The sequence below is a fragment of the Neophocaena asiaeorientalis genome, unplaced genomic scaffold, assembly GCF_003031525.2.
Source record: "Neophocaena asiaeorientalis asiaeorientalis breed wild unplaced genomic scaffold, Neophocaena_asiaeorientalis_V1.1 scaffold16, whole genome shotgun sequence".
NCBI lineage: Eukaryota > Metazoa > Chordata > Mammalia > Artiodactyla > Phocoenidae > Neophocaena > Neophocaena asiaeorientalis.
Window position 1 is genome coordinate 1,562,922 of NW_020175446.1, and position 24,547 is coordinate 1,587,468.

The 24,547-nt window shown below is 41.6% G+C and overlaps 1 protein-coding gene across 1 annotated transcript in view; it reads right to left on the bottom strand.

Annotated features, from left to right (window-relative positions):
• CSMD1 (CUB and Sushi multiple domains 1) overlaps positions 1–24,547 on the bottom strand; it is a 1,745,896-nt gene that overhangs the window by 607,258 nt on the left and 1,114,091 nt on the right. The window contains exon 7 of the mRNA XM_024768064.1: positions 14,245–14,357. Within this exon, the coding sequence (XP_024623832.1) occupies positions 14,245–14,357 (113 nt within the window). The remainder of the gene's footprint in view (positions 1–14,244; positions 14,358–24,547) is intronic.

The window sequence follows — 24,547 nt, forward strand, 5'->3', positions numbered from 1 at the left end:
AATATTTAATAAAGATACTTAATTATTTAAGATTACTACACCAGTGATATACTACTTAAACCATTTAATTGATACATGTAATTTGAAGGCTGCATTTCATGATGAGAACTGGTGCCTTCAATTCCGTATCTCCTACCATCTCCCCTGTGTGTACACATGATACCTGTTACATTACACTTTGTTCTCTCTGTCACTGCTACTCAACCTTTATCACTGATTGATAAAGGCTCTTGGACAATATAACAGAAGAATGGGTTTGCCTCTGACTACAAACATCGGTCATACTGCTCAATTTAAATAATGGAATTTGAAATATATCTGCTCAGGTGACAATATAAAAAGACAATGTGTTGGTAAGTATAAAAGATTAGTAGCTTATGGACTGTGATTTCTTACTTACCAAATTTAATAGAAAGCTATTGATTAAATAATTATAAGACAAATTAAGTTAGATACCAAGAACATTTCTAACAATAAAAAAGCTCAATAGATTAATTTTCCATAGTACCTTGTGTACCTCTGCAGGGGCTTCTTCTGTAATCAGATCTCCCAGTGTGCTAGAATTGGGGGGGGGAGGGGTGAGACAATATTTACAAGGATGCATTGCCCCTGGTATCCACAATGAAAAATGTCTAAAGCAGCTGCTGCTACAGTAACAGTAAGACAATATTAGGCAGTTTTACGTTTCCAGTTATAGACATAACTCTTCCATTGCTTTGCTGAGCCCTGCGGAATAACCTCTGTCTTCGTTCTAAGAACAGCAATCGCTCCCCAGTGGTGTGTAATATGGGGGGAAGGAGGGAAACTACGTGTTTACTTCTTAGAATAGGTGGTATGGGTCTGAATGTGAGAGGAAGAGAGGAAGGTAAGCTATCAACCGTGGACCTGCGGATACATAATACACTTGCACGACTCTTGTCAATAAAGAGCATCCATTCAGTTCACACATTCACAGGTCAGAGTTCCCCGGAATGGGGCACATGTTAATTGAAGCATCTCCAAGATTTCCGTAATGTTTTTTTTGCCTGATTACAATATTGAGTGACATCACTCAACACGGATTCCACACTTGACTGATACATTGGAATTAACTGATGAGCTTTAAAAAAAATGAAGAGGGGCTTCGCTGGTGGCACAGTGGTTGGGAGTCTGACTGCCGATGCAGGGGACACAGGTTCGTGCCCCGGTCCAGGAAGATCCTACATGCCGCGGAGCGGCTGGGCCCGGGAGCCATGGCCGCTTGGCCTGCGCGTCCGGAGCCTGTGCTCCGCAACGGGAGAGGCCACAACAGTGAGAGGCCCATATACCGCAAAAAAAATAAAAATTAAAAAAATGAAGATTCTGTAAATATTGACTTAGTCATCTTGGAATTAGATTCTAGAATCCATTTAGTAAACACATGTGATGGTTAATTTTATTTGTCAACTTGTCTGGGCCGAGGGATGCCCAAACAGCTGGTAAAATGTTATTTCTGGATGTACCCGTGAGGGTATTTTTGAAAGAGATCAGCGCTGGGATGGGTAGAACGAGTAAAGAAGATGGCTGTCCCCAGTGTGGGCGTGGGCGCATCAACCAGTCTGTATGGGGCCTGAACAGAACCAAAGGCGGAGGAAGGGCTGTGTCTGCTTGAGCTGCCCAGCTTCTGTCCATCTTTTCCTGCCCTCAGACATTGGCACTCCTGGTCCTTGGGCCTCTGGCCAGCCTGGTTTTCCTGGTTCTCCAGCATTCAAATGGCAGATCTAGGGACTGCTGGAGCTCCAGAATCATGTGAGGCAATTCCTATAATCAATCGATCTCTCTATCATCTATCTATCTATCCATCTATCTACCTATCTACCTATCTATCATCTACCTCCTTTTGGTTCTGTTTCTCTGGAGAGACCTGACAAATATATTATACAAAACAAAAACGTTTTGTTTTTAAAAGTCTGCACCTGTGTCTATGTCAGCATGTTCATGTGTGCAAAAGTATGGAATTCTGTCAAGCTACATAGTAAAAACAAATTCTGCACTTTAAACATCACAGATCATTCTTACACTGCTTCTTCCATGTGAGTCAGAGTGGCCCACTTCAGTTCCTGACCTACTCCTTATTTACCCCTCTCCAAGGGCAAGCTTTAACCTCTTGGTGCCCCGGTCCACACAGCTGACCCATGGGCTACGTCATGGCTAGGCTCATCCAAATACACAGACAACAGAGAGCATTTAGAGCAAGGACTGGTACATGGTTATCCTTCATGATATCATTACACACAAAACGCAAGCTCCTTGCTACTCTCGCCAATTATTTATAGTGATATATTCTATCACTACTCATTTTGAAACTGTATGTTGATTGCTTAATCTGTGTCTGACATTGTTCTAAGTCCTGGAAATATAGTTGTAAACAAAATAGACAAAACTCCTGCCTTCCTATAGCTTTCCTTCCAGGACAAGAAGAGAACTAATAGACAAGTAAATGGGTAAAGTACATAGGTTTTCAGCAGAAATAGTATTTTTGGGTAAAAAATAAATAGACGGAAGAGAACTACAAAGAGCTACTCTGAAATGAGTGTGAAATTGATGATACAAACTCTGTGTGTCAAACACTGTTGTATGCATTTTGTAGACAGTAAGTCATCTTAATACTCAAAACAACCTTCTCATGTCATTGCATCTGTACATATTCACAAAAATAACTAGTTGTAATGGTTTACCTTAACTGTATCATGTCTACGTGTATTAACACAACTTGCTTTTCAGCCAACATTTTTTTTTTTTTTTTCGGTACGGGGGCCTCTCACTGTCGTGGCCTCTCCCGTCGCGGAGCACAGGCTCCAGACGCGCAGGCCCAGCGGCCATGGCCCACGGGCCCAGCCGCTCCGCAGCAAGTGGGACGCTCCCGGACCGGGGCACGAACCCGTGTCCCACCCATGTCCCCTGCATCGGCAGGCGGACCCTCAACCACTGCGCCACCAGGGAAGCCCTCAGCCAACATTTTGAAGAAACAAAAATTGGGAGCCTTCCTCAGTGAAGGGAATGGAGGAATAAGTAGTGCTTAATTCAAACAACGGAATATTACCCAGCAGTTAAAACTAATATTGTAGACATACTCCTCATTCTTAAGGTCTGAGTAGCATTTCACATCCAATGTGTCGACTCCCTATCCAGCCACCACCCCAGCCCCTGGGTCTGCTCAGCTCCAGACCACCCACTGCCAGTCTGGCAGAGGGACCCTCCTCCTGCCCCGAGATCTTGTAGTATCTGTGACTGTGCTTCTCCAGAGTGAAGCTGTGGACACGGGCACCATCGGCCACATCCTGGCTGCTTCAGCTTACCATTAGCACTTAGTGGTGACTTTGAAAGAACATCTCCACTTGACTTTACCTCCCAGGTCCTCATTCACCAAGAGGCAACACTGTGACCATACTGTTTCGTGAGACATCAGTGAGAGTTCCATACGTCTACATAAATACGAGGGAGAACACAGCTCCTACACGTAGAACGTACTGACGTCCTATCAGGGTGTGTGTTTTCTGTGTGAGATCATCACCCCAAACCGGTCCTCCCAGGACCTGATTCACAGATGGCGCTCAACACTTGATTGTGAAATGTTTATTGTGCTCACAAAGTGCTTTAGCTGAAGCCAAGTCTGCATTAATTTATATAAAATACTCATGTAACTACAGTTGTCACGTATTAGTTTTTTTTTTTTTCTTTTGCGGTACGCGGGCCTCTCACTGCTGAGGCCTCTCCCGTTGCGGAGCACAGGCTCCGGACGCACAGGCTCAGCGGCCATGGCTCACTGGCCCAGCCGCTCCGCGGCATGTGGGATCCTCCCGGACCGGGGCACGAACCCGTGTCCCCTGCATCGGCAGGCGGACTCTCAACCACTGCGCCACCAGGGAAGCCCCTACAGTTTTCACGTATTACATTTTAAACTTACACGGGATGAGAACAAGAACTGTTGTTTTAATAAAAATCACATTTCCTTTACCTTGTGTGCTGCAGTCCTCATCACACACAATGGCTATCTAGAGAAACCAGCACTGATGTTTGCTCTCTGGAGATAAGCCGATTAGTAGTAATGACCCGCATGTTATCATGCTAAGGTAGACTGGCATGAATTTTCTTTCATGAGAAAAAAGTATCGGCTTAATATGAACCTAATTTTTCCAGTTCAACCCTCTGAATCTCATTTCTTGCAGGTTTTATTTTTTAATTTCTAGAATTCTTTTAGGAACACAGAAGTCAAAATTGTTTTAGAATTAAAGGGTTGTACTAAAATAAAATTTTAAATGGAATCATTTTGTTCAGTCTGTGGCCAAACTCCCTTTATTGATTGTGACATCTTTTACTTAGACTCTCGCTGTTTTCTCTTTTACCAACCTCCTTGTGCAGGGCAGTGCCTTTCCTCTTAAGTCCAATCAAAACTCTGCCAGCAGAAAGCACCCTCTTGGTTACTGAGCTTTTCTTAAGCTACTTTGGATGCCTCAACAATCTCTCTGCTCTGTCCAGGAAAATCGACTACAGCTTCGTCTCTTCAGGTCTCTGGCTACAAATTTAGGCAGTGATATTTAATGAAAGATTCTCTGCCAGCATTCACTTGAATTCCTATATTTGCGTGAGATCATTTGAAATCAAAGAGAAAATAAAAAATAGCCAGGATGGTGGTCTTTAAAACTACAGAAACATAATCCATTTCATGTTAAGCCAGCCTTTATCTTTGCAGAGTGACAATTTCCTTGAACTCTGACTTTCTTTGTAACGCTATAGGTAGATGACTGTCACGGGAAATTTTTATAAGAAACAACTAAATTACCTGCAAGAGATTGCAGAAGAACACTGTGACAAACTAATGAAGGGGAAGTGAGCTATGTCTCCCTTGCTGGTGTTTACATGTTTCCAACATTAAAGTCGATAATTACTATAGGCTCTCTCTGTAATCATTATATAGACTCTAATATACACATTCATTTATTAAATACATTTCGTAGATATGTGTAAGAAAACTGCCTCTTTCGTTCTCCAAGTTCAATAAATACAGAAATAAATTCAAAGAAGTTGTGAATTTTACAATGTTTCAAATAACGAGAGAGGTCAGAGGATATTTTAGGGCAGTGAAAATGCTCTGCATGATTGCATCACCGTGGACAAGTCATTACACATTTGTCCAAACCCATAGAACGTAAACCATCAAGAGTGAACCCAAATGTAAACTACGGACTTAGGGTAATGCTAACGTGTCTACGTGGGTTCATCGCTTGTAATAATTGTACCACCGGTGTGGGATGTTGATAATGGGGGAGGATGTGCATATATGGGGGCCGGGGGTGTGTGGGAATCTCTGTACGTTCTGTGGAATTTTGCTGTGAACCTAAAACTGCTCTAAAATAATAAAGTATTTTTAAAAATAGAGAGAGAGAGCCCTAAGAAGAAAAATAAATACCACATTAGCAAGTAGAGAACAGTGTTAGGTATTTTTACATGCATTGTGCGTATTTCAATACCTCTCACAATATATACACACAAGGCCTGAGCTTTAATTACTATTACTCTATATTCTTTTCATAAACTATGCATGGTGGCTATCACACATTTTATTTCTTTCAAACTTGGGTGGAAATCATACTTGAAGCTAATGCCTGTGGCTAATACTTTATTTACATTTGAATTTTGATCATGATCAGAAATGCAAGTATCGGCCCCTCAGCCGAAAGTGAACATGCCACGCCCTTTCTGGGGCTGTAAGCTCCAGTCGTGGGAAAATGGCAAAGCTCCCTCAAATGATACTAAGCACCCCCAGTGTTAACTAAGAGAAAACAAGCCCTAGAAAACCACACTGCGGCAGAGCTAGGTCTTCCTACCGAATTCAAATGATGATACAAAAGACGTGACAGTCTGGTCATCAACCCTAATTCCAAAGACAAATTCATCAAGTGGCATTAAATACGACACTATATATGAATGGTATGGATGTTCAAAAACCCTGCAGATACGCTGTTATGCGTGATGCCATTTTCTCATTATTTAAAATAGATATTGGTAAGTGACGCTTATTCCTTGAAATTTTACCACATTAATATTTCAGGTTCTAAAAATCTGTAAAGCCTCCATAATCCTTCTTCTACCCTTGACTAGTTGACATATAAGCATAAACAAAAGGCCTGTTAAAACTTGTTAAGACTAACAATTTCCATTGGCATGTTTTACTGTAATGTAACTTTGTCTTTCCTTTATTATATTTTTCACTACGTATATGTATGCATTTTTCACCTAACATAGGTTTAATCTCAGAATAGTGAGGGTTTACTCTATAAAGTTACTTTTTAATTTAGATAACAGTTAAAGTTTTTCTTCCCCAGCTTTATTGAGCTGTGATCACAGATAAAAATTGCACATATTTAAGGTGTACAATGTGATGTTTTGATATATGCATACAATGTTAAGTGATGACCACAATCAACGCTAATTAACACTAACGTCACCTCAAATAGTTAATTTTTTTTTTTTTTGGTGAGAACACCCGAGATGCAGTAATTTAGCAAATTTCAAGTATACAGCACATTATTATTAACTATAGTCACCACGCTGTACATTATGTCTCCAGAACTTATTCATGTTATAACAAAGTTTGTACCCTTTGACCCACATCTCCCCATTTCCCTGGCAACCACCATTCCACTCTCCGTTACTATGAGTTTCACTTTTTTTTTTCAGTCTCCACATGTAATCGAGACCATGCACGGGTGTGAGGTGATATCTCACTGTGGTTTTGATTTGATTGCCCTGGTGATCAGCGAAGTTGAGCACCTTTTCATATACCTGTTGGCTGTTTGGGTGTCTTCCAGAGACTTCTGATTCTTTCTTCCGCTTGACTGCATCTGTCGTTGAAGCTCTTTATTGAGTTTTTTAGTTCATTCATTGCATTCCTCAGCTCCAAAATTTCTGTTTGATTCTTTTTTATGTTTTATATCTCTTTGTTGGACTTCTCATTTTTTCTTGTATCATTTTGCTGATTTCATCAAATGATTTATCCATGTTTCTTGTAGCTCATTGAGCTTCTTTAGAACAATTATTTTGAATTCTTTGTCAGTCAATTCATGGGTCCCCATTCCACTGGGGCCATTTACTGGACGTTGATCGCGTTCCTTTGGTGGTGGCATATTTCCCTGATGCTTTATGATCCCTGTAGCCTTGCACAGTTGCCTGCACATTTAAGAAGCTGTCACCTTTTCCAGACTTTATGGACTGGCTTTGGTGAGGAAAGACCTTCACCTGCTGGAGGGGGCCGTGCTGGAATGTGCTGTGCCCCTGGGCCTGGTGGAGTGGAGGTGTGCTGCAGCTTCAGGTGTGTGGGGCAGGGACTCAGCTCAAATAGCTGTGATCTGTGATGTCGCCAGCCCTGTGGTCCTTAGTGCCAGGAGCTTCAGGACATCTGTGGTGGCTGTGAGAGCTACTGGGGTCCTCGGCAGCCCCTCCGGATCCAGCGGTAAAAGGGCCAGAGGCAGGTGTTGGTGGTGACTGGTGACGTGCATGCTCTGGATGCCAGGGCTGGGGTCCCCACGGCAGCACTGGCTGGGGTTCCAGCAACTGGGACAGAGGGGTTGGGACTCAAACAGCTGGAGTGTGCAGAGGAGAAAACCTACAGGGCTCTTTGGGACAAACGTTGTATGGGGGTCACTGTGAATCTGCTGGCACTGGTTTCCTCAGGGTGGGGACCCCTGTGGGTCCTTCATGTGGTTGGGGTGCTGGTGGCTCTCCCTGTTCTCCTTTGCCTTGGAGGAACCTTCTGGGGAGGAGTTTCCTCTTCACCCCGAGCAGTGCCAGCCTGGGGGATGGGATGATGCAGGAAAAACGGAACTTCTTCCTGCCCTCTCCGTGGGGTTATTCTCAGGGTTTGTGCTCCGCTGTGCTGCTGCTGCTTCTCCTGAGTCTCCCAGAGCTGTATTTGTTCGCGGGTAGTTGGATATTATTGGCTTTCGGAGGCCGAGACCTCCTCCCCTGCCACCTTGGTGATGAAGTCTTTTCAGTTTTCAGTTTTAAAAAAATATTTGTAAAGTATCTGATGCTGGATCCGTAAGGAATGTTATCCCCCTTCCCTCACCATTTTCCCTCCAGGCAGTCTCCTCTCCTTGTCATCTTAAACTTATATGGCCAAGTTCCGACATTGTTTTTAGAAACGCCCATTCAGTCTGTGAATGCTCAACTTTCTGCCAATTTACATTTTTCAGTCTTTCAAAATGAATATGTTTGCTGATTACTTGCAGTCCATAGTTAAATCCATTAATGTTTAAACTCCTATATTGTGAGGTTGTACCATATGGTGTGATATTAATTTTAGATGATTTCTTGTTTAAATTATTTTTACAAATTTAATTAATACCAATTATAACTCCCCCAAGACCCCAAATTTCTTGTTTCCCTTTCTTTCTATTGTCTTTGCTCTTCACCTCAGGACAGGCACATGCAGAGGTGGGAGAAGGTTCTAGAACTCTGCATGTGCACTGGGGCCCTGGGATGGAATGATGGGCAGGAAATGAGACAAAGTCGTATCAAGAGAGTCTTAACATCTGGCAGAAGAGAAGTGCCTGCAATCAGATCAACAAGTACCATTAGAGTACCTCATCAAATCTAAGATACCACTGATCATAGGATGCAGAATTATATACCACTGAGAAGGGGCCAAGGCAAAGTAGTGCCAAATACATGATCCTCCTTTTGGAGACATTAAAATGTGAAAATATTCTCATCTTGGATTCAATGTAATAAAGTATAAGTCTCAACTAATAGAACAGGAAGAAGGCTTCATGTTTATTGCGTAGAAATATTTTTTATTGACATTACTTGAAATAGGATTTATTACAGACGTGTTTTCCCAGAGCTATTTTTAAAGCTAATCTGTTTTGAGCATGACTTTAAATTTGCTATGAATAAACTTCCTGTTCATCATCTATAAAACATGACAATTTCTAGAGGAAGAAAAAAGACAGCATGGGTTCTTTAACAGAGCTAGAAAAAGTGAGCTTCTTATGAACGTTCAATTAGGTTTTTAAAAAATTTTTAATACCTATCATTTAAACTCTAACTAGTCAAAATGCACAAAGGACCACATCTACTCATTCCTTGAGTACCTGTTGCTAAGAAAATTATATGGCCATTATAAGCTTAAACATTATAAGCTTAAAACTATAAGCTTAAAACTATAAGCTTCCTGCCTCACACTAATTAGATTAAAATTAGCTAATGAAATAAAGCCTAAGAGTAATCCCTAAAGATTCATCTGGGTTATAACTTTATTTCACAAGAAAAGACTTTGAAAATAGTTTCCTAGGCAAAGAAAATTGCAAATCATATAAAGGAGCTGAAGAAGGAACATTGAAAGGGCTCTGAGGGTGCAAAAAGTATTATTAAGTATTAAGTTATTGATCCGTATTTATCAAGACAATAGCAATAGAATTCATAGCCAATTGAGACAGAATGGGATATAATGTTATTCTTTTTCAATTTTTTAGCAATAAATAATGCAGACATTTTACCTTAGTGGCCATTCAGAGAAGCAGGTAAGTTGAAGAACTTCAAGAGGTATACAATGCTGACAGAAGTCTTTAACCAATAATGGCATTTCTCTAAAAACTAGAGAAAAATTAATGCCAGAACTCACTTTTATCTTCAGTATACTTGTAATTAAAATTCTCTTGGACTCTTCTGGTGTCACTGAATGAATCAATTAAATATAAAGGAATTTGCAAAAAATAGAACCACTTTTTCTAGAGTGAAAATGCAACAGAGGTACTAATTTCACTGAATTTAAATTTTATATTATTTTAGTTTTCCACAGTCACTGCTTTTTCAAAAGTTTTAAATGATAATTTTAATTATTTCAGTAGAGCACTTACTTCACATCCAGGTTGTGAGAATTTTTGTCAGTTAAGAAAATTGTAATCCAAGTGGGGTTTTCCAAGAAATATTTAAATAGGAAGTTTTAAAAAATAAACCTATTATTCTAATAAAACTTATAATCATGGTATCACCTACTATGCAGTCAGGATTTAATTTGTGGGGAGCATAAGCTGATTTAGCTTCCTTCACACTAAGGTCACACTAAGGAGGGGATCTATTCATGTGTGGTATGGTCCCCTTCCTTTTTATCACCACTATGAGATCTGAAACCTTTTGTTGGTCCTTGTCCTGGACACTAAAGACAGTGAACTGAGGAAGAGGTAGTTCTCACTCATCTACTGAGTAGCATAGAAGCCTCTTAGGAGCTTACACTCAGGTTTTTAAGTTTTTATTTTATTTTATTATATATTATTTTTGGCTGCTTTGGGTCTTCATTGCGGTGCGCGGGCTTCTCATTGCGGTGGCTTCTCATGCTGCAGAGCACGGGCTCTAGGCACGCGGGCTAGAGTAGTTGCAGCACGTGGGCTTGGTAGTTGCAGTGCATAGGCTCAGTAGCTGTGGGTCGCGGACTCTAGAGCACAGGCTCAGTAGTGGTGGCACACGGGCTTAGTTGCCCTGCAGCACGTTGGATCTTCCCAGACCAGGGCTCGAACTCGTGTTCCCTGCATTGGCAGGTGGATTCTTAACTACTGCGCCACCAGGGAAGTCCCCTTACACTCAGGTTTTAATCAGGATGTCAAAGGCTGGTCCAGGGCAATCTTGTGAATTAAAAAAAAAAAAAATCCTCGTTTGTTCACTATTTGTTCTTTTTTTAAAAAAATGTTTTTTTTTCTTCTTTTTCATCTTTTCTTCTTTTTCTCTTTCATAATATAATTCTTTCTCTTTCAATCACTGGGAAATTTCATATAATCCCTATGTTTTGTTCACATCCAAGGAAGGAGCTGAAAAACTCATTTAGATTGAAGAATAAATGGTAGTAAAGCATATACTTTGACCTCTTACAGAGATTTTGCTTTATAAACGAAAATTTTAAACTGAGACTTAGGTAGAATCTCACATAGTGTCTCAAGCGACCTACCCCACTGATTACTAATGTCTGAAATCCTCATACTAAACCTAACATCCCAGGAATCACTTCAGCCGGTCCTGTTGAAAAGGCATGGCCAATCTCAGTGTGAAGCACAAATATTTACACCAGAGCTGCCCAATAAAATAAAGTGTGGGCCACAAATGTGACCGCTTATGTAATTTAAAATTTTCTAGTAGACACATTAAAAAAGTTTAAAAATATTTAAAATGATAAAAAGACATCATCTTTTCAACACACAATGTCTTATAGTCATTTATTTTCACACTGCCTTTGAAATCTGATGCCTTTTATGCTTACAGCTCATCTCTGTTTCAAACAGCCAGATTTTCTTTTTTTTTTTTGAGTATTCATTTTTAATGAGTAAAGGATAAGATACTGATAGTACCATGTGATCATACAGAAGCATGGCATTATTTTATTTTTAAATTTATATACAGTAAAATTCACTCTTTTGGTTATACAGTTGTACAAAATTTAACAAAAAGTAAAGACTCATCAACTATCACCAGAAAACAATAAGCACAATGCTTCCATGATATTAAAAAAAAATTCCCCAGCCCTGCACCTTTGTAGTCAGCTCCTCTCCTCACCCTTAATCCTTGACACCACTGATACTATCTCTATTTAGTTTTGTTTTTCCCAGAATATCATTAAGGTTAATCATGTAGTGTGTAGCCTTTTAAAACTACACATTGTATGCAGTTGAGATTCATCCATGTCACTGCATTTCTCAATAGTCCATTCTTTTTCATTACTGAGTAATATTCTATTATGTGGTTATACGACATTTTTTTTAACATCTTTATTGGAGTATAATAGCTTTACATTGTTGTGTTACTTTCTGCTGTATAACAAAGTAAATCAGCTCTACCTGTACATATATCTCCATATCCCCTTCCTCTTGCATCTCCCTCCCACCCTCCCTATCCCTCCCCTCTAGGTATTTGACAGAATATTTACATAGATATTAAACTAGCTTTTAGTAGACACTGTGTGTTTTCACTATTATTATTGTTCTTGCTGGTTTTCTAGATTGCTCTTTTACTCTGCTTTTCTTTTTAGCAATTGTGTTGGTAATAACAACAGCGTTTTTTCCCCTGAGTTTGTCTGGTTGAAATAAAGTACAATACAAATTGGTGCTTCCTGATGTTTAATCCCGGCAGGAAAAAAAAGGGAAAATTTACAGGAATAACACACTTTCCTACAGGACAGGAAGCTTTCCCCTCATTTGTCCTCAGAGTGAAAATATTGAGACCTCTCAGCTGCAAAGTCAGGGCAGTGTGGTGTCCAGAGGAGGTGGTCAGTGGGACAGCTGCCAGGGGCTCTGAGAGGCTCATCCTGAGCCATCACTTGCCTCCTGCCTTCCTCTGCCCTCAGGCTTGTTCTAGAATCAGCAGGAAGGACCACCCATAGCTTCTATTCATGGGTGATGTTCTGCCCTCAGGAGCCAGAAAAATTCTCATAATGCCTTCCCTCCTGGCGCTGACACGTGCTCTCTGTTATGTCACAAAAGGATGACATCCCGTACTGAATCTGACCTTCCACGTATGGTCGGCTGAGATTCAGCCTTAGACATGACCCCTCCCGTGATACAAGGCCTGAGGTGAATGAAACAAAAGGCAGCTCCCTCCCCCCATTTAGTCTTGGACTTGAACTTCAAAGTCAGCCTGAAGAGGTTTCCTCATGTATCACTGTTAAGCCATGTTTACCCCTCCTTATATTTTTGCATCTTTTTATCTCTTGGGACTTACGTACAGATTTTTCTAATCACGGCTTATATATATCATCAATGGCTGATATGTCTAAACTATTCCAATTGTTTCTTATATCTACCAATTTAGAGTATCTTCAAACTTGATATTCTATTTTTCACCTTTCTTCCAATCACTGGTACAGATGCCAAATCCACTGATCAGGTTTAGAGGATGATGCCTAGAAATTTTTCTGTAGTTCCGTACCAATCAATTAATCAGGACCTTTGGAGAAGATCACTCACCAGTTTAGAAATAACGCTATAGATCTACCTACCTGCCTGTCTGATCAGTCAGTTGTTATTCCAAATAGTGATCTACGATGGCTTTAAATCAGGGATAGACGTATCTGTTGATGTGCAGTAATATGGAGAAGACTCAGAATTTCCTACGAGACTGAGTGGTGTATTCCTCATCCCCCACCACTATATCACCTAGTGACCCCAGTCCCCACTGATATGTCCTTTCCATACCTGTTCTCCTATAACTACAGTTAGAATATGTGGCCTTGAAAGATAAAGGCACACAAAGGCAGGTATGGGAAGAAAAAGATTGGCCTTGCCTGGGTCCCAGAATAAGTGAAAACAAATTGCTGTGACTCTTACCAAGCTTCAAGGCAGTATATTTGCAATCCAAGGGCTTTCCGGCAGCATCGGAAGAAACTGAGGCGTGAACCATGCTCCTTATGCATAACATGCATTTTGGTGAAATAAAATTGTCCCTGGACTCCAACTCAGGCATGTTCCGTGAGGGTTCACAGGCCCCAAGGCTCCCAGTGGCAGATAAAACTCAACACATGTGTCCTCCTCAGCATCATCTGTATTTAAATCCCTGAAGATTACTCTTATTTTTTTAACTTCTTGCCCAAAAGGACAGAGTGAAGGCATTACGGATTTTAAAATGTGTTTCGGATAGGAGTCATTCAGAGCCACTTGTTGGAATATTACTAAAACCTCCTTAAGTGGCTCCCGTGATTCTCTTTCTGTTCCATCTTTCATGGGAGCTGTTTACAAATTGTCTTTCTGATCTGCTAGTTTCTGGAGCACGGGGGTTGTCATAATTTCCTCACTTTGTGGTCCCAACTTGCCTGTGGCAAGTGTTCAGGGAATTCTGCCTTAATTGAACTGGCATTCTCACGGCCATGATTTGGGGAAAGCTAGAGAAGTTTGCTTGGCACAGCATCTAGCTTTCTGACGGCGCCATACTAGTTTTATTTGCAGATGCATGTGGAATAGTTTCCATCAACCTTTTCACAGTGTTGGTAACAATTATTGATTATTAGAAACATATAGGAGACTATTCAATACTCTCCAGGAATAAACCCTGGAAATTAGAGAGAAAGAGAAAGTTTCAGAATCAACCCTACATACTATTGACTACAGACTCTCTGTTTTACCCGGCTACAAACAATCTGCCATGTCTGTTTTGAGGTCCCCTTATGTGTAAATCACTAAATCAGGTAGTTGCATTTATGCAGTGTGAATACATTTTTTTTTTTCTTATAAGATGGAGCCTTCTTACCTTGAAACTGAGCATTAAATCCTTTCCGTCGATGGTTACTGTCCGATGTGAAATGGAGTCGTAACCAATTCTTGCTACTGATAACAGGAGAAGGGAGGTTCATGCCCGTCAGCCTGGAAGAGAGAATGAAGAAAATCTGTCTTGTAAACCAGCAGCGCAAATGTCCCATCTCAAACCCGATTTTACAACTGAGCGCCGACAGTCTTTATGTAGAGTTGCCTAAAACAGACGCCATTTATTAGCTGCATTTCCACATTGAAGCACTTCAGGTAATTTCATCTTTGCCCACAAAGGAATGCTATATTCATCCTTGATGGAATAAAGGCTTTCACAAATATTGGATGTTTTGATTCTTCTTTATTAATGATCATTAAATGAGCAGATATTCTTTTGATCTCTTATTTCTTCTTATCAGGACCTCGATCATAATGAATTACAAAAGGAAAAGATAGGCAAATGATACAAGTCTGCCCTTCACTATTTGAACACTTGGCAATTCGGTTTCACCTGAAGTCGACTCAGATAACTGATAACATCCAATGTTTCCAGGGCCTCATCTGCAGATTCACAACCTGGGCCTTTCCTACTCAAGTGAAGAAGAGGGATGTTTATGAAATTAGTGACAAGAACTGTCAAAGAGATTCAACATGGAATAAAATCATGTGGGAGTAAAGTAGTATATTAAACAAAATTAAATCTTTCAAAAGTAAGACAGGATCAATCTCTGGTTAAGCTGTTGAAAATATCCAGTCCACTTACAATGTGCGCTCTGGTTGTCAGAAAAAGCAAGTCATTTACTTCCTACTATTGAAAACTTTGTGTCATTACTAAGGAGTGCGTGCCTTCTCAGGCAGAGGAGCTCTTGATGGTTAGAGATGATGTGATGCATTCCATTCTGGACAGTGGTCTGAGTACCACTGGATTGGCTGCTTCAGACAGATGATTGTGTGTTGGCTCCACTTGCACTAGTTGAGGCACTATATCCCTGGGTTATCTTTTCTGAACCTCAGTTTTCCAGTCTGTAAAATGGACTTGAAAAGACCTAGATCAAGGTGTTTAAAGAGATGGTACAGATGAACGTGTAAATGCTCCTAAAGCTACTTACGTGGGGTTACACATTGTATAATTATTTTGCATCTCAGCTGTAAAACTATTCTCAAAACGATGCTTATTCGTGCAGATGATGTGTCAGGGATCCACAAATTGCCCTGGAGCTGAAACTGGTGGGGCCCTTTGCAGGCTGGCTGGCGATTTCCACAGCTGGAAACCGTACTCTATGCCTGGAATTTGCTAGGCACGGGTGGGCTGTGTAGAGCATTTCCCTAATTACTCCTACTTTTACCTGGAGGAAAAGCTGCATCCAGTGAAATATGTAGGCAAGCTTCCTGATGTCAGGGTGCTCAGTTTCAACTCTCAGGTTTAAAAACGTGCGGTATCCATTCAAAGTGAAAAGCCAAACCTTAACTGGAACCAATTGCAACAGTGTTTGTGTCACTGTTTGAAATAATCTTCTGTAAGAGGAAATACATTACTCAGATCTTACTCTTTGCTTGGATTTATGTAGCACCGACTGGTGAAGCTGGACACGACTGATTCCAAAAAACATTTCATCATTCTAATATTTTTTTTGAAGGCTCCTTCCCCCACCTTTCTTTTCCTGGTGAGATTACGTTACAACTTCTGTTAGAAAAAAGTCACATACCTCTTTGCCTAATACTGACAATGGCCAAGAGAGAAGTAAATTCTGGATTCAGAAACCCACATTGATCCAGCTCACCTATATCTACTTACTAAAATTTTTATAACTGAAATCCACGTTTATTTTGCTGTTGCTTTAAAAATATTGTTTATCCTTAATTAGATTCTCTTGGAGTGGTTCTGATTCCAAAAACTAGGTGGAGTTACATTTTAGTTCCATATCAACATTAGCAATGCACATAAACAAATCCCCCTTTCACTGCCATATCTCCCAAATACTTACCTACCAAAAAATGTCAGTTTTGTGTTAGTGGACAAACTTGAACAATAAAGAGCCAGATAGAAATAGTTTAGGGTTTATGAGTCACATCGTCTCAGTTGCCATTGTTCACCTCTGCCCTTGTAGCCCCAAAGCAGCCCTGTGTGATATGCTCCAACAACACTTTACTTACGGACACGACTTGCATTTCATGTAATTTTTCTGCATAACAACATATTACTCTTTTTTGATGTTTTTTCAGCCACTGAACAATGTAACAACCATTCTTAGCTTATAGGCCAGATTTGACCTGTGGGCCATAGTCTGCTGATTTTTGCTTTATTATATATGAGGCAGTTTGTAAAATATTGAGTAAGGAAGATAACTAGACGATGTATATCAAACTAGTGTATATATTCAAAAAATGCATAATTCCTGTGCAGATTTCTTTTATATAGAATCAAAGGTGAGGATTTAGTAACAATTATATAATTTATTTCCCATGGTTAGAGCCAAGCCATGCAAATGAATCAGACTCCAGAGTGAATTAACATGCATGGATTTCTTGACTTGGCTGTGTGAGTGCAAAAAATATTCACATCCTCTGTTTTGGGGGGAATATGGGGGCAGGTAATTGTTCCATATAAGACCTATCCTTGGAACTGTGAGTTGTTCTCTCACCTTCCTTAGCGCAGGGGCTAACCTTAGAGATGCCATTTAACAGAAAGATCATATTACAAAGTCAGTCATTCCTCCATTACAAGCAAATTTAAAGAAAGTTGACTAATATGGAAGCCAGCGATGATGGTAAGGCAGATTTACTAAGATCCTGGATGATTCAGATAAGGTTTAGAGGTAAAGAAATTCAACTGAATACCTTTGTGGTAATGGCTCCCAAAGTGTCCACAGCCTAATTTCCACAGTCTGTGACTATGTCACCTTACATGGGAAAAGGGCACTTTGATGATATGATGAAGTTACAGATTACCCTGGATGATGGGGTGGCCCAATGTAATCAGAAAGATCCTTAAAAGTGAAAGGTGGAGACAGAATAAGACAGTCAGAGGGATATCTGTGAAATCGAGTCAGAGTGAGGCTTGTGCAAACTCCACAGGTGGTCGCTGACCTTGATGATGGAGGAAACGGTCATGGACCAAGGAACGAGGGTGACCTCTAGAAGATAGAAAGGGCAAGTAAGTGCATTCTCCCATAGAGCCTCCAGAAAGGACACAGCCCTGATGACACCTTGATTTCATTGCAGCAAAACCTGTATAAGATTTGTAACCTGTAGAACCATAAGATAATAAATTTGTATTGGTTTCAGCCATCAGGTTTGTGTTAATTTGTTATGGCGGCAATGGAAAACTACTACAGCCTTTTAATATGTGTATCCTACTTTTCATTCGAAAACAGTCCTGAAAGAAAGTCCATATGGTAGAAACTGTCATCACTGTATACCTGTTAATAACCTTAGAGAACCAGTGCAGTTTAAACCCTGTCCGTAATTATCAACAATTGAACGTCTATCATTGTTGCAGTGAGATCTCCTACAAGTCCTCTACAATTCTTAGCTGTATTTCTTATAAATCTGTTGGAATTGGTTTTCTAATAAATAAATAGTTTGGGAAGTGAGAGGTAAATTATGGGGCAATAGTGGACTTGACATTGTTAGTACAAGATAGAAAGCAGAACCATTTTTAAGAGAAAAGAGGAAATGATGGCATAACAAATACCTTTGTCTGTTAGCTTACAATATACTGACAACGTTTTTATCCTAAGCATATAGAAACAAATGGCCTGGTAAAATCAAGCAAATCAAAGATTTCTGGGCTTATAAAATAAAGGAGGATGGTGAGGAAAAAAAGAACACCTCAATGCAATCAGCTGGGAAAAAGTCTTTCTGAGGAACTGGTAGATGTATTTCATTTCTGGAGCATCTCAAACTGGGTCAGGAAGCTCATCAAGCCCAACAATGTGGATACTGAGCAGTCCCTACAGATATGGCTAAAGGTGTCAGTAGTTCCCAACATTTGTTTCAATAATGCCAAATTAAGCGATTTAATCCATTGGCAAATTCATTTCTTTCAAAGGATTCAACCAGGTATTGCTCCTGCCACAGAAACGGAATTGGGTCATTTGTAGAGACATGGATGGACCTAGAGACTGTCAGAGTGAAGTAAGTTAGAAAGAGAAAACAAATACCATATGCTAACACATATATGTGGAACCTAGAAGAATGGTACAGATGAACCGGTTTGCAAGGCAGAAATAGAGACACAGATGTAGAGAACAAATGTAGGAATGCCAAGGGGGGAAAGCTGTGGCGGGGCTGGTGGTGTGATGAACTGGGAGATTGGGATTGACATGTACACACTAATATGTATAAAATGGATAATTGATAAGAACCTGCTGTATAAAAAATAAATAAATGAAATTTAAAAATAAATAAATGGGGCTTCCCTGGTGGCTCAGCGGTTGGGAGTCCGCCGGCCGATGCAGGGGACACGGGTTCGTGCCCCGGTCGGGGAAGATCACACATGCTGCAGAGCGGCTGGGCCCGTGAGCCATGGCCGCTGAGCCTGCACGTCCGGAGCCTGTGCTCCACAACGGGAGAGGCCACAACAGTGAGAAGCCCACGTACCGCAAAAAATGAATGAATGAATGAATGAATGAATGAAGATCTCTCACGGGATCCTTAAAGTTAAGACGATCGTCTTTGAGCCAACATAGAACCGTCCAGGCTGTTCCATTTTCTCCAAATAGCTTTACCATAAATTCTGTGATTCTATTTTGAATATATCCATAACGTCTTTTTCCACTTAACCTCCATCAGCTCCTCTTTCCCCCTTTGCGACATAAAGGGGCCCAGCACACTGTTCTTCCCAAACATCACGCCCTGTGTCCGTGAGTCGTCTGTTTACTTATGTAAATTGAAAGCTGTAGACTTGAGTCACCAAGATAGTGTTCTGAAATGCATTGGGAAAGGCTACAGTTTTCTCAGAGAGCTCTTTTTGAGCACTCCTCTGACATTAAGCCAGACTTCTTTAGTCTTTAGGAAATCATCACACAAATCTCTGGGGGTTCCTTGGTGGTTAAACCTCTTTAACGGCGATGACTAAGAAGCCGGAAAGCATTAATACCATCAACACGGACTGTAAATTACCCAGCCTCCCTAAGGAGACTAAGGAATTTAATAAATCTGTTACTTTGAAGAGACTCATTGCTTGTCAAGTTGGGGAGAAAGTCATCTGGAAGCTGTGCTGTTTCTGTGCTCTTGTGGACATTTAATCCGAGTGTGGGGCTTCACTTATCTCTGTTTTGTCAAAATTAACTAGAGTAATCTGATCAAATGAAGTTTTCCTGAAATGCCGTATTTCTAATTGGGTGTTATTCATGTTAATAGTGAAATCTGCTGTCTTGTAAATACATATACATATTTTACATTGAGTTTCTAATGCTGCCACCGTAAGCCTTATTTGGGGCACTGAAGAAAATAACAACGCAAGTAAAAGGTAGTCCTTACCTTGGAAGAATAGAAAAAGCAATGAAAAAAAGAGCTATGTAAGTGCGTGGACATACACAAATATGTGTACACCAGATACACAAGCATGTACATATACACACACAATAGTTACATATTTACATACAGATATTTCTAGAAAGTTATTCCAAAGGTTTTACACACACACATATACCCTCTTGGAAAAACAACTATGACTACAAAACAAAAACAAAAAAACACCCACCGCCTATTCAAAAGCAGACCACGGAAGACTTCTCCGTTAAAAGTTCTTCCTTTCATCAAATTGATACTTTCTAATAGACTTTTCTTTCACCCTCTTGGCATTCATGGTTAGCTCTCATGAAGATCTTCTCTCTTGGACAACAATCTCTCTGTCTCTGTCTCTGTCTCTCTCTCTCTCTCTGCCTTTTTTTCCTCCAGGCACTTTTGAAGATTCTATCATTATATTGTTATTATACACCCATGGCTACACCCTTCCCTCTTGGTAATTTTACCCACCCTAGGGCTTTAGCATCATCTTTTGCATTCTCTGTGTGCCTCATACCTCCTATGCCTTTTGCAAAAATAATTTATAGATCCTGGAGCCCCTGGTGCTCCCTCCAGGATGGGACACCCATCCTCCCAGGCTCACACTCTCCCCTTGCTTCCACTCTGGCATGAACTTGACTTCATTGTGCCCACATGTAGAGCCATTGCTCCTTCCCTGCTCAGGGTCTTGACATGCGCTGTTCTCTCGCATGTACCCCACCACCCGCTTCCTCTCCATTTGCCTGGTAAGACTGGGTGTCCTTTAGAGCTCAGTTGATATGTCACATTCTCAGGGAAGACTGACCTGACCACGTAGGTGAAGCTGTTTCTCCCTCCTTCTGCCCTCTCCTCGCTCCCTAGTTTATCCTTTGCAGACATTTCAAATTAGTGACGACCTGGTCTCTTGTGTGGTTATTTACTGGATGGGCATCTTTCCTGTGACACATGAAGCTTGTGTTACCATCAGTGTCTCTCTAGCACCCGGTAAAGTGCTGGGCAGTTAGTAGAGGTTGAATATACATAGGATGGGAAAATGGAAGAGGTAAGTTTAAACACTCCCAGGGGGCCTTACCCAGGTCCCATCTCGCAAAGTGAAGGCTACTCTGTACAATCCTTTATGTTATGATGCCAGGCTGGGTGTTTGTGACTTAAGATGCCTTCATGGGGTGAATCAGATCTCTTTATAGCATTAGAGGTGAGCAGAGTGGGTGGGGGGATGGTGCTGGGAGAGAGCGATGGTGTCATATCTACCCAGGACCCAGGCCTCCACACAGAACCATGCACGACTCTGAGGGGGCCGGTCACGCAGAATAGATTTGAATGGACTCCCCCGGTTTCATGCCCCAGCAACCCTGACTGGACATCCAGTCTCCCCTTAATTTAATAAACCCTCAGGAAACCCACAGAGACACAACTCAGCTGCCCCAGAAATGCCCTCAATACCCACCCCTGAGGCTGGCCTTTGGTAGATGTTTAGACCCTAGTTGCACCGGGTTCCGTGGATTTCTGGGAGCAGCAAGTTCTCAGATGGGTAACACTGGCCGCACCAAAACAGGCGTGATTGCAGTGGATCCAAGGGAGGGATCAGCGTGTGTGCAGCACCCTCACCTCATAGCCATCTCCTCAACTTGAGGTTTGCACACAGCATCTGTCCAGTTGCTAAGTTGGCATTCAACCCTGCAGTGTTCATTCCTCTAACCCAGCACTGCCCAGGTTCTCGCCCAAACCCTACCACCTCTAATTGTGCTGTGGAAAAGGTCTCTTTAATTGTGCGTTGCTTTCCTGCCCCTCCCTACTCAAATCCACTCGGTGTAACCCTGACATGAACTGCCCTAAATACAACCCAATTCAACATTTATAAACAAACATCCTAGGCACCAAAGATACAGCTGTCAGCAAAATAAGATGACCAGAATCTCTCAGAGAAGAGTGACCTCAGGGTAAGCATCGCCAGATGGAGAACACGGGTCACGATACACATCCACAATAGGGCTTCCAACTCTTCTTGGCAGAAGACCCTCCTGGAAATGCGACATCTGAGTTGTGACTTGTCAGGTGAGTTGCTGGACTGGGGACGACAATTTGAGAGCAGCAATTTCCAAAGTGCAGATTTGTGGAGATACCCAGGCCAAATCACAACTCACAGTCACTTTCCTAAAAATACTCCAATGGCTCCAAATCACTCTGAGAAGAATCAACTTTCTTGGCATGAGATTGAAGATGCTTCATGGTATGACTCTGACCATGTCCTGCCTTCTCTCTCTTTGTGCCCTTTCTGGAATTGCTCCCTAAATCATCTTATACCTTCATGCCTCCCTGACTTTGAGCTGTCCTCTCCCATCCAGAGCCCTTTGGCTGACATTTGCCTGTTTAAATTCTCAGATTTCAAAGCTTTTGTAAAAGATATCCCCTCCAAAAACCTTCTCTTCTTATCTCAGGTAGAATCAACCGTCCTGTGTTCATAATCTTTTAGCACTTGACCCATATATGTCTATGGAAATTATAAGAGCCCATCTTGTACTTTTGATGTTCATATCGATGTCTGCTTCCTCGAATGAACTGTGAGTCCCCTGAGGGTACACCTGGCACCTTGTTAATTGCCCTCATCCTGGTACTTTGCATACACAGGAGTCTCAATAAATCCATTTTAAGTGGTTTCTATGCTTCTGTTTTTGCTCCTGAAAGAGCAGCACGGCTTGAGACTATAAAAAGTTAAGAGCATTAAGAGAAGGCCATTCTTATCTTTTCACGCACGGTGATTTCCTGCCAGTGTCGTGATCTGCCGAGTGTGAATGCCAGAAGGATCAGCTCTGGCATCTTCTTTTTGTTCCATCTATGGCATCCAAGGGGTCCAGAGCAGTAATACAGGCCTCACTGAAGCCAGCGAGAACATCCATGTGTGTCAAGGAAGGAGCAGGTGGTGTGCGATGGACCCTATTAGAGACGGGGCAAAGGAGCCCAGCCCAGACAGGAGGGATTGAGAGCAGGTCATAGACACATCCAGGGCTTCAGCAAACCAGGCATTAGGCATTAACCCAGAGGTCAAGCAGAGAGAACCATTTGGGAGAGAATGGGACAAATCCTGTCCTCTAAAGCTTAAGGACTAAATGTCAGGCAGTAGCTCGGAACGAAGCCCAGGAAATGGCCCAGACGGATGGTAATAGGATAGACGGTCAAGAGACAGTATTTCTCAGTGGAAAGTCCTTTGGGCCTCTCGTCCACCCCAGTGACCTAGGAAGGAGGTCAGCAGGGAATATGGCTGCAGCCCAGGGGCATGCTTTTCCCTCGTGGCCTGAGGGGTGGTCACACCCACCAGAAACCTGCACAGTGGGGGGGACCCCGTTCACAGGTGACATGAGGTCACGTCTGTACCAAATATCTCTGCTGCAGCAAACTGGTCTGGATCTGAGTCGATGACTTGGGAAAAAAAACTCCAGTGTATGTCCCTCATCCCCGGCTCCATCTAATATTCTGGCGGGTTCTTTTAGTGCCACCTGCAGAGACAGGCATCTGAGGTTTGCCAACAGGAAACGAGGTTTTTTGCCTCCTGTACCACCTGGACTTTTAAAAGAGCCAATAGTTGGCTGTAGGCGTGGATGCACATCCATATGATTTGTTGATTATTAAAAAGACATTATCTACAAACAGATTTCTATAATAAATGCACATAGGCGATACTCCAAGACTGTCAATTAAAAAAAAAAAAAACCAAAAAACAAAATGACATTTAATTACTGGATCACTCACCATTTTCTCTTTGATGTTATTTTTAGCAATATGTATTATTTAAGACACTACAAAAATATTTTTTCCCTTAATCTTGAGGTAAAATGTTATCCTAGCCCATTTCAAGGGTCTGAAATGTCTCTCTTTTTATTAGGAAACTTTTTTCCTCACTTGATAAAATGACATTGCCTTATGCCACTAGCTGGTAAGATCCACCCCCTCCCTGATGCTGCTACATTCTTGGTGGCAGGAGGGTAGGAGATGAGCTGTCCCTAATTGCACGGGACCCAAGGTACAGTTCTGATACGCAAGATCACCAGAATCGGGGGCACATCTGACAGAGGCACACCTGTGTCGCCGTCCGGCTGCTGCAAACCTGGTTACTCTTCACACAGGAACACACAGCCCTTGGGTTCGGTCTATGGCTGCTCCTTCCCAGGTGGTCTGATCTGTGCTTGTCACCTTCATCTCACAAGTGCCATCATAGCAAGTGAGCTCCCTCCACCCACGGCTCTGCATTGAGGTCCAGGGGCAGCTGGAGCCTCATGGAGGCTACCCCATGCTTTCTCCCTCACCTGCAGACTCTGGGAACCTATAGTCATTACGAACACAGACTCTGGAGCCACCCTTGCCTGGACTCATGCCCCTCCCAGCTGGGTGACCTCAGGGATTGACTCACCTGAACCTCCAGCCTCCTCTGTGTGAAGAATCACACACACACACTGCGGACTGGACACTCCTGGTCGCCTCGCAAGAACCCTTTCCTACTTTCCCGTCCTAAAAAAATTCAGTTTTGTTCTGAAACCCACTTCTACCCTAGCAGCAATGAGATTCAGGGAAAGACGATTGCTTGCTGAACTTATACGTGGATACCTATCTATCTATCTATACATATATACTCACAAAACACACTCATATGTATGCAAGTTATATATGTGATATATGACATATACTGTGATATTGTTGTATTATGTAATATATACGCAGGTCTCTGTCTACCTATATATCATCATAAAAAGTTTCCAAACATGTCAACTATTTTCTATTTCACATTGATGAGACCAATACTG